The sequence below is a fragment of the Bombina bombina genome, chromosome 4 (assembly GCF_027579735.1).
Source record: "Bombina bombina isolate aBomBom1 chromosome 4, aBomBom1.pri, whole genome shotgun sequence".
Lineage (NCBI taxonomy): Eukaryota > Metazoa > Chordata > Amphibia > Anura > Bombinatoridae > Bombina > Bombina bombina.
Window position 1 is genome coordinate 521,366,957 of NC_069502.1, and position 11,844 is coordinate 521,378,800.

The following is an 11,844-nucleotide window of genomic DNA, read 5'->3' on the forward strand; positions in this document are numbered from 1 at the left end:
AGGATTATATAACTCTGTAGAGCACATGGCGTAGGGTATAATAATAGGGGAGCACGATAGGCTAAGCAACCAAACAATACCAGGCTGTAAAGACTCCAAATATCTAATAGCAGAATTTTGAATACTAATACAGAGGGTAGACAGCGCTAAGGTAAAATATAGGGAAATAAATAAATTTATTCCTCAGCTTGGAGCCTATGAGATGGAAGACTGCAATAATTTTATGTGAGGATTACAAAAAGGATCGTCTCAACGTAGTTAACTTTAGGATAGACTACATATGGGTCTACCTGTAAACTAGGCTAGCAATAATGCGGGTATAAAGGTACAAAGGTTTAAGGTCATATAGTGTGAAGACAGTTGGTTAGAGTGATGGCGTGGCTAAGTGACAAAGGTAAAAAGCTTTTGTTGAATGACTAAGGATGAATGCCACATACATTATATAAAATTCATTAACCCCTACACCCACACACAAAAAGGATACAAGCAAGGGCAGTTGTTGTTAGTAGTTAGCCTCCTTTTCAGTAATACATAAATAAGATATCTACGTGAGCAGTCCAATGCCATGGGAACAGAGTGTTGCTGAGGCACATCTATTGCATCTGAATAAGTGGAGCCGTACACCAAAGCCACATTAACATATGGGAGAAGTATGCGCTGTTTCAACTGTAAACATAAGCCTAATAAATGCTTTCAAGGTATCTAGGTAGCCAAGCAAAAAGATATTACTGTTGATCTATATCATGAAGTGCTAACTTAACACATATCTAATACAAATTTAGCTCCCAGACACATGTTAGAGAGTCTGCATGGCGGCAAATGTTCCGGTACTTTAGGAGCTTAAGAGCCCCCTATTCATCTCTATAAGGCATTTAAGTACTTGGGAGACTAACCCACACCGATTCTCCATGTTATGCCCCCAGGGTCAAAAAGCTGGAACAAATTGCCATCCTGCTTGTTAAAGTCTGAGGCTCCGCAACTCAAGTCCCCTCTGTTCATAGTGTGCCCATAGTGAACCCGAAGGGGCCCAATACAGAGGCACCAAAAGAGCTTGGAAATTATCTGCTGAAATGTCGGGTTAGGAGTCTCTGGAGTCTGTGTCCCTATCTCGGTAATAGGGTGCAGATATCTCCAAAGGTACTGGGTTCTTACCCTCTCTGGTTTCTGCGGCGGTACCACCGTCAGTGACTTCTCATGTCTGGCAGCCGCTGGGTATTGGCTAGTAGCCAGCGATCTGTGCTTCTCGTCCGAGGACTGTGTGCGGCCCACAGGCTGTTTTGGCCGCAAAGGTATAGTGCACAAGAGAGTGGGGGCACTATCCTCGTGGAGAAGGGCTGCTGTAGCTGCCGTCTTTGACAAAGCGCTCAATGCTGGTGCAACTGTCGGTCCTCCTTCTGACTCGGTCTCCCCTAGTGAACCAGGTTTATGTAGAGGCCCTGGGGAAATTGGCAGCTCTAGTATTCGGCACAGTTCCAGCTTTAGCTCTTCAAAGTGAGACTTGAGGAGAGATTGCATCTCATATTTTCACTGATCCACAGCGCTCATTATAGCTTCCATGCTACGTCCCCACCAACTATCAGTCCACAGCTTTCCGGATTGCCTAATTTTAATGTCTGTATACGAAGTGGCAGTCTGCAACAGCTTTGGTAGCACAAAGTGTGCATTTATTATCCTACCAGAGGATATCGTAACTCCGGAGTTCGGGGGGGGGGGGGAATATCTCTGCAGCCCCAGACCTACTCTCCAAGACCTATACAGGGTCCACTCCTGATCCACACGATGCTGCGTAGCTACAGAGATGGCCTCCTGTCCTGAAAATAGGCCTGAAGTGTAGCTGACTCAAGGAACATAGGCTAAAAGTCCGTCAAAACATCCACTCCTAGTGCACATCAATTCTCTTTAACAAATTTCTGTTTCAGGCCAGCAAATATCGAAGTTTTGATATAATTAGCTTATAAAAAGAGATTCGGGCTCGGAGAGCTTCACTGAGACGTGTCTTGCCGCAATGAGTGCAGGCTCCACCCCCTCAAAAGCATAATTTTAAAGCAGTGATTTATTTATTTTTTTTAATTATGTTGTAAACTCCTTAATCCAAGCAAGGATACCTGTCATGAGGAAGATCTATCACAAAGTATGGAAAGTTTTTCTTTCCTGGTGTGAAAATCAAGAATTTCCAATAATTCTGCCATTCTTACAAGAGGGTTTAGACAAGGGATTGTCTGCTAGCTCTTTGACGGGTCAAATTTCATCTTTCTGTTTTATACGATAAGAGTTGCTAAAATTTCTGATATTCAGAGTTTTGTTGAGGTTTTAGTCAGATTAAGACAGTAATTAAGCCAATTTCTCCCTCTTGGAACCTTAATTTGTTTTTAAGATTCGTACCACTCACCCCATCTGAATGCATGCTTTAGGTATTCAGGTTCTGTAGAAGGTTCTGCTTCTATTGGCTATATCTTTGGGCCAGAAGTGTTTTAGAACTGTATGCCCTTTCTTGTGAGTATTCTTATCTGGTTTTCCATCAAGATTAGTCTCTGTTTTAAGAACTAAATTAGATTTTTTTGCCAAAGGTAGTATCTTCTGGCAACTTCAATAGGGAAATTGTAGTTGCTTCTCTTTGCCTAAAAGAAAGACTCCTACATAGAGCCTTATAATTCAGGCTACAAAGGATTTTATGCCATACCCTAATTTGTTCATTTCTCAGGTCCACGCAAAGGCCAAAAGGCCACGGCTGTTACTTTAGCTTCTTGGTTATAGCTTTTAATTCACAATGCTTTTTTACCACTTCGGAAGCAGCTAGGAAAGTTATCCAGGCTGCTGTGTCTGGAAATTCGATGTTTGCCTTTTTGAAAAAAAAAGTATTTTCCTGTCAAATTACTTGTGGACTCTACAACTTGGTTATTAGTTCCCAGAAGTAATGGACTAGTGGACTCTAACAAAAGAAAACTAAATTTATACTTACCTGATAAATGTATTTCTTTCAAGGTGGTGGGAGTCCACAAGGCCCACCCAATTTATTTTTATTTATTTTTCTAGCTGCAGTTTTGCACCTCATTTTCCATTCTCTGTCCTTTCCTACATTTCTACTTCTCCTTACTTGGCTACAGGGACGTGCAGTCATAGGAGACAGGGGAGGCACTGCTTCCCCTGCCATATGGGGCCAAAGTTTAGTTAAATTAATTTTAATTAAGAAAAAATTGTAAAAAAAAAAAAAAAATTAAAAAAAAAATCACCATTTTTTTTCCACCCATGTAATGTAATGCTATGGAGAGGCATAATACAGGACTGCATCTCTCCATAGCAAAACATGGTTACATTTCTTCAATAGCAGCAGCTCCACCCACTGGTGGTAACTTAAAACTACCTTAAAGAGACATTAAACCCATTTTCTTTCTTTCATGATTCAGATAGAGAATACAATTTTAAACAACTTTCTAATTTACTTCTGTTATCTAATTTGCTTCATTCTCTTGATATTCCTTCCTGAAAAGCATATCTAGATATGCTCAGTAGCTTCTGATTGGTGGCTGCACATATTTGCCTCCTGTGATTGGCTCACCCATGTGCATTGTTATTTCTTTAACAAAGGCTATATAAAGAGTGAAGCAAATTAGATGATAGAAGTAAATAGGAATGTTGTTTAAAATGGTATTCTCTGTCTGAATAATGAAAGACAATTTTTGGGTTTAATGTCCCTTTAATCAAAAATAATGACCAATAGGAGGCATCCCTCATGATGCCTCTTAGGGAGAGAGCCAATCAGAGAAGTAAAAACTCATTTTAAACTCTTCTTGGCATTATTAGTTATGCAAGATGCAGGGCTGGCCCTGTCTGATGTTCACTAACTTCCTGTTACTGTGATCTGGTCTGGGACCCTCCCACTAGCACAGGCTTCACTAGAAACAAGAGGGGAGAATAAGGACTGCAGGAAGAAGTGCACACACAGTAAGGGGTAGGGTTTATAGCTTTCCTCATTCTGTTAAATGATAGTATTAATATTAATGTTTTTAATGTGATCTGTAAGCTTTCTACTTATTAACAATGTTGAGTGTTGTGACTGTGAGGAGTGCTGGTAATGATAATAGCTTCCCACATTTTGCTGGCAGTTTATTTTAACTTTTTTTGTGACTATTTTGTTTTTAATGTAATCTGGTAATTTGCTGCTTTTTAACAAGTTAACAACATTGACTGCAGAGCATGCTTTATTACTTACAACTCTCAGAAATGCTAGTGCCTTTTTTATGCAGGAACCTCTCCTGGTCTGTATAATAAATGATGCTTTATTACTACAGCTCTCAGTAAGTATTGTGTTGTCACTAGCTGGTGCCCTTGTGCAAAAAAGGAAATACTAGTGCATTTTTTATGCAGGAACCTCTTCTGGTCTGTATAATAAACAATATTCTTTCCCTCCTGTAAAACAGTCAGTGCTGAGTACACTCCTATGTCACCCAAGATATAAGGTGAGATCTACTGGGTCCAGACACTTCTGAGTATCTTAGTTATGTGCACTGAAAACTAAAGAGAACTAAACTGTGCTGATTTTGTTTCTATGTATGTGGATTAGATAGACTGATTTTCTGTCATCCTAGTTGTTTTCCTTCAATAAATACACTTTTTTTTTACTGCAGTTTCCCATGCTTTTGGGTTTTCCTGTTTATAACACCTCACTTTTTATTGTCTTTCTGTAATATGATGATCTGTCTGTCATTTATTAAAAAGCATAGTTTTTATATTTTTAGTATTACAAAATTATTTTATATGATATATTATTATTAGTGGTTTAAATCCAGAAGTGAGCTGTGATATCTCTCAGGTAATGATGTCCAGCTCCTGAACGAATCGTTCTTTTGAACTGGTTCTTTTCAGTGAACTGTGAATCAGTTCACCAGGCTGAACTGATTCATTTGCAAACAGTTCACTTCCTGAGTCTGCAGCAGCACTGTTAATAGATCCTAGAGTGAGTTCTGCTTCTGCTAACTCCTCCTTTGCAATGAATCAGACAGCCTCACTCTAGGATCATATTACCAGTGCAGCTACTGACTCTAGAAGTGAACTGTTTGCAAATGACTCAGTGTACTGTTAACTATAGTAACTCCTTTGCAATGAATCATTTAGATAACAATACACCGATTCAAATATCAGGTCACACTCACAGCAGTTCTCAACAGACCCCTGCATTTACCCCCTAACTGCAACTTTATTTCTGAATAAATATGTATTTATATGCCCACCCCAAACCTGGTTCAGCATCCCATGTGTGTGTGTGTATATATATATATATATATATATATATATATATAGAGAGAGAGAGAGAGAGAGAGAATTTGTTGTTCTTCCTCTATATCTAAGCTAACATTTACTTAGCAACAGCTGCAAATATATATATATATATATATATATATATATATATATATATATATATATATATTTGTAGCTGTTGCTAAGTAAAAGTTAGCTTATAGAGATAAATAGCTTGTAGTCCCAGTACACAGGATTCAGGAGTCGGACTGTCACACAACTCACACAGTCAGTGACTCATGATTCAGGAATGAATCAGCACTGCAGGAAACGGATCTGCAATCGGAGCGTCCGTAACGCGGCTCTTCCTCATGTTCAGTAGGTGAACTGGTGAATCGGTTCATGAACCGGTTCAGTTAATCGAACCTTCCGAAATGAACCGATTCACCCAGAAGAACCGAACTTCCCATCACTACTCTCAGGAAATGTATGGGGGAAGGGAGTCTGCATCTTGCCTGGTATATTGTGGCATTTAGCTGGCATTCATGTGAGTATGGGAACTGATTGGACAGTTTTAATAAGGTATATGATGAGTGGCATAAATGAGGGAAGGGAGTCATGTGGCAGAAAACTGTAATAAGTGGTTGTAAAAGGCCCTTAATCTTAATCAAACGTAGTGTATTACTGGCACACAGTAAGTAGGAGCAGGGGGCACTCCATCTTGTCAAGTACAACTGGCATATAATATTAATAAAACATTTTATTCAATATTATATGTTTTACTCATGTAAAAGTCACATGGAAGTGTGTATGTGTGTGTATCTGAGTGTGTGTGTGCTTGTCTGTATATTATATTGTCTGTGTATTCCTGTGGGTGCTTGTGTATGTGTGATTGAGGATGTATGTGGCTTCTTGTCTGTGCTTTTTGGGTGCTTGTTTGTGTGCATTTGGTGCCTGGTTTTGTGTATGTTCGTTTCTATGTGTATATAACTGATGGTGCTTGCGTGTCTGTGCGTGTCTGTCTGTGTCTGTGTGAGTTTTCTTGTATATCTGAGTGTATATTTCTGTGTGTGATTCTGTATGTGTCTGTTTATGTGTGTGTCTGTATGTGTTAGTGCCTCTGTATGTCCGAGTGTGTTTCTGTGTGTAGGTGAATCTATGTTTGTGAGTGTGTGTTTCTATGTATGTGTGGGGGGGCCCTGATTAATGGTTTTGTAAGGGGCTGTACAAGGATGTCAGTAGTATGTTAGGACTGTACATGGATGTCAGCAGTTTTCTAGAAATGTAGATGATGTTAGTAGTATGATAGGGCTATACATTGATGTTAGAAAAAATAAATATACTGTATATGTTTTTTTTCCATTAAAATTCTGTTTTTATAGCCTTATTTCTATCATTTCTTAGGTGATTTGCTTCACTTGTATTTTAGCTATTAGATATAGAATTTCATAGTGGGCAGGGTTTTAGTACTTGGGCCACTGAATTGTACTTGCCCCCTGGTTCCAAAATTTCCAGTCATCCCCTGAATTTTTTATGCATTAGTTGCATTAGAGGGTTTCTGGTTTTAACATGTGGTCAGATTGTTTGGAAGCCTTGTTTGTGTACTTGCAAGTATTTCATTCTGCCTGGGTCAGAATTCAGTCTACACCAAAATCGCTATTATTTAAAAAGATAGACAATGCCTTTATTACCCATTCTCCAGCTTTGCATAATTAACATTGTTATATTAATATGCTTTATAACCGTTTAATCTCTACATTTCTGACCGTTTAAGCCACTACAGACAGCCTCTTATCACATGCTTTTTTATTAGCTTTTTCACAACAAGACACTGCTAATTTATGTGTGTCATATATATAACATTGTGCCCTCTCCCGTGGAATTGTGCAGGACACAGCACTAACTGGCTAAAATGCAAGTCAATAGATAATAAATAAATAAATAGCCCTGAGATAAGGGGACTATCTGCAGAGGCTTAAATACAAGATATTAGATACTATTCTAATCGTCATTGTGTAACCAGCTAATTTAATCGTAAATTTAAGTTACCTCTATTAGGTTCATATATATGCTTCTCAGGCCTATCATAGCCACTGCCTCACTAGCCTCTGAGCTCACTGCACGTCACTGCTTGGCTATATGTACAACTGGCTTATCAGAGAGGTAGGAGGAATTGAGTATTCTTGGAGTTTTGGGAATCTTTGCCTCCTCTTAGTGGTCAGGAGTTAAATCCCATAAGTGAATATAAATGTGATGATTCTAAAAAGAACCCAAAACAAAAGTTCATATAAGGATATGTGTTTTTTCTTGTGCAGACTTCTGTATCTCTTATGCCTTTTCTGTCCTTGAAGATTTCTCAAAGGAAAGGAGAAAGAAATAGCAACATAGTGTAATTCTGTGATGGTTATCAACAATGTATCAGGTTTGTGGCCAAATGCCTACTCACATGTACTTCAGCTTACGACCAAACTCAGGGGAATGCGCACACCCACTTTATACTGGTGGGTAAACAGTACTCTCACGATGAATATAGTATAAAAAATTTATTTAAAATGTAATAACAACGTCACAAATGCGATACACAACAACTTATACAGAGGTTAATGGAGCCTTATATCTTGATATTGCTCACAAAAGTCAGCTCCTACTGCAGGATGTCAGCGGATTCAGGCAGCAGAAACTTAACCGCTGCACTGATCCACCTAAACCCAAATGGGAGTGGCTCCTCCTACAAGTGTGTCCGCAAGTGTATAGACGCCCAGGAGAGTAGAGAAATCCAACGATCGTTTCGCTTTGCAGCTTTTTCAAGGATATAAAGTGCGCATGTCCATAAGTCCTTATACACCAGTCTCTTGTATTTAAAACGGATATCCGGATTTTTCTGTTGCCATTTTGGAAAAGGGCATAAGTATCTTCCGTTTGATCAAATGAGATTAATTTCTATTTGCAGTCATTTAAGGAAAACACAAGTGTGTACTTCTTAATTTGCTTTACATTTTGCCAGACAAAATACACTATATTTAATAGGAAATCACAAACCTTAGTAAATTGTGCCACCTCCTAAAATATATTCCAAATACGATATACCAGGTATGTTGTACCTTTCTTGCATACTGTTTAACTAATTATACCCTTCATTCTTTATGTCAGTGCTATGTTGATCATATATTTATAATTAGTTAAACAGTATGCAAGAAAGGTACAACATACCTGGTATATCGTATTTGGAATATATTTTAGGAGGTGGCACAATTTACTAAGGTTTGTGATTTCCTATTAAATATAGTGTATTTTGTCTGGCAAAAATGTAAAGCAAATTAAGAAGTACACACTTGTGTTTTCCTTAAATGACTGCAAATAGAAATTAATCTCATTTGATCAAACGGAAGATACTTATGCCCTTTTCCAAAATGGCAACAGAAAAATCCGGATATCCGTTTTAAATACAAGAGACTGGTATATAAGGACTTATGTACATGCGCACTTTATATCCTTGAAAAAGCTGCAAAGCGAAACGATCGTTGGATTTCTCTACTCTCCTGGGCGTCTATACACTTGCGGACACACTTGTAGGAGGAGCCACTCCCATTTGGGTTTAGGTGGATCAGTGCAGCGGTTAAGTTTCTGCTGCCTGAATCCGCTGATATCCTGCAGTAAGAGCTGACTTTTGTGAGCAATATCAAGATATAAGGCTCCATTAACCTCTGTATAAATTGTTGTGTATCGCATTTGTGACGTTTTTATTACATTTTAAATACATTTTTTATACTATATTCATTGTGAGAGTACTGTTTACCCACCAGTATAAAGTGGGTGTGCGCATTCCCCTGAGCTTGGTCGTAAGCTCAAGTACATGTGAGTAGGCATTTGGCCACAAACCTGATACATTGTTGATAACCATCACAGAATTACACTATGTTGCTATTTCTTTCTCCTTTCATTTGAGAAATCTTCAAGGACAGAAAAGGCATAAGAGATACAGAAGTCTGCACAAGAAAAAACACATATCCTTATATGAACTTTTGTTTTGGGTTCTTTTTAGAATCATCACATTTATATTCACATTTCTCTTTGATTGTGATGTTTGGTATATTTTTTATATTACTTGTTGTTTTGTATTAAATCCCATAAGTAATGGACTCAATTTATCAGGTAAGCATACATTTTGTTTTCTTTCCTAGACAGCACAACTAAAATATCCTAAAACACTGTGTGAAAGCCCAAAGTTGACTTACATTTCTACTTTTCCACTAGGAGGTTACAGATGAATTATTTGAAATGGCTGAACGATACAAAAAATTTAAGATTAAAAAAGACAGTGAAAGAGGCCTTGTACCACAACGAAGAAAATGGCGTGAAAACTATTAATGTCCATATATGTATGTATTTTTTGTTCATTCGTATTGTGATTTTTTTTACAAAAGAGCAAAAAAGGAAATTAAATCTAAATTAATCCAAAAATTATAAATGTTATTGATCTGTTGCAAAAAAATACTACTTTTAAGAAGTTCTTGACCTGTCATATAATAAATGCAATTCATTGCTGTGCATTTGAAGTTTAGATTTCTATCCCTTAACCCCTTAACGACGCATGTCGTACAGGGTACGTCTTACACAAACTGGTCTTTAAAGACCAGCGACGTACCCTGTACATCGTTAAGGGTTTCAAGCGGCTGGAAGCGATCCTGATCGCTTCCAGCCGCTTTCAAGGTATTGTAGTGATGCCTCGATATTGAGGCATCACTGCAATACCTTTTTAGGCACACCGATGCAGAGAGAGCCACTCTGTGGCCCTCTCTGCATCGGCCAGTGATGGTGCCGATCGTTGGTGGGTGGAAGCCATTGAAGGGAGGTGGGTGGGCGGCCCATCACTTGGGAACTTCCTTCCGGCTGTTCTCTATGCCGGGAGCGCGCACTGATGGTGAGGGGCGGGTGCGCGCGCACCCGCGATCTAAGACAGTTGCTGACTTGCTGGGGAATTTTTTTTTTGGTGGGAGAGGGTGGTGGGTGCAGAGGAGCAGTGATCTGGGAATAATCTGGTAATGATCTGGGAGGGGGAGGGTGTAGGGTATGGAGGGGGGCAGCTACACTACAGAAAAAGTTAGGTTTATAAAAAAAAAAGTTATTTTGCAAAGTGGGTTACAGAGCTCATTGGGGGGATCAGGCAGGTTGGGGGCTAAGGGGGGATCCTACACAGCAGGATATGATATATTATTTATTTTTTTAATAATTAAAAAAAAAACAAAATAAAACTTTTATTTTAGTACTGGCAGACTTTCTGCCAGTACTTGAGATGGCGGGGACAATTGTGGGGTGGGGGGGGGAAGAGCGCTGTTTGGGAGGGATCAGGGGGTGGGATGTGTCAGGTGGGAGACTGATTTCTACACTAAAGCTAAAATTAACCCTTCAAGCTCCCTACAAGCTACCTAATTAACCCCGTTACTGCTGGGCATAATACAAGTTTCGTGCGCAGCTGCATTTAGCGGCCTTCTAATTACCAAAAGCAATGCCAAAGCCATATATGTCTGCTATTTCTGAACAAAGGGGAACCAATCAGCCAATCGGATTGAACTTGAATCTGATTGGCTGATTCAGTCAGCCAATCAGATTTTTCTACCTTAATTCCGATTGGCTGATAGAATCCTATCCCATCTTGGATGACGTCACTTAAAGGTACCGTCATTCGTCGTTAGTCGTCGGGAAGAAGAGGATGGATCTGCGTAGGCTCCTCTGAAGATGGCTCTGCTCCGCTCAGGATGGATGAAGATTGAAGACGCCGCCTGGATGAAGACTTCTATCGGATGGAAGATTTCTTCAGCGCCCCTTGGAGGATCACTTCTGCCGCTCCGGATCTCCTCTTCGGTTCCATCGGTGGCTTGGCTGAGTGAAGACAACTCAAGGTAGGATGATCTTCAGGGGGGTAGTGTTAGGTTTATTTAAGGGGGGTTTGGGTTAGATTAGGGGTATGTGGGTGGTGGGTTTTAATGTTGGGGGGGTTGTATTTTTCTTTTACAGGCAAAAGAGCAGTTTTCTTTGGGGCATGCCCCGCAAAAGGCCCTTTTAAGGGCTGGTAAGGTAAAAGAGCTTTGAACTTTTTTAATGTAGAATAGGGTAGGGGCATTTTTTCTCTTGTTAAGTGTATCCAGTCCACGGATCATCCATTACTTGTGGGATATATTCCCTTCCCAACAGGAAGTTGCAAGAGGATCACCCACAGCAGAGCTGCTATATAGCTCCACCCCTCACATGTCATATCCAGTCATTCTCTTGCAACCCTCAACATAGATGGAGGTCGTGAGAGGACTGTGGTGTTTTATACTTAGTTTATTTCTTCAATCAAAAGTTTGTTATTTTTAAATGGCACCGGAGTGTGCTGTTTTTTCTCAGGCAGTATTTGGAAGAAGAATCTGCCTGCGTTTTCTATGATCTTAGCAGAAGTAACTAAGATCCACTTGCTGTTCTCACACATTCTGAGTGAGGTAACTTCAGAGAGGGAATGGCGTGCAGGTTTCCTGCAACTAAGGTATGTGCAGTAAAATATTTTTCTAAGGAATGGAATTGACTAAGAAAATGCTGCTGATACCGAAGTAATGTAAGTAAAGCCTTAAA

General features: G+C 39.4%; 1 protein-coding gene across 1 annotated transcript in view; it reads left to right on the forward strand.

Annotated features, from left to right (window-relative positions):
• DDX43 (DEAD-box helicase 43) overlaps nt 1-9,603 on the forward strand; it is a 1,089,992-nt gene extending 1,080,389 nt beyond the window's left edge. The window contains exon 17 of the mRNA XM_053712000.1: nt 9,490-9,603. Within this exon, the coding sequence (XP_053567975.1) occupies nt 9,490-9,603 (114 nt within the window). The remainder of the gene's footprint in view (nt 1-9,489) is intronic.
• Nucleotides 9,604-11,844: the final 2,241 nt, after the last annotated feature.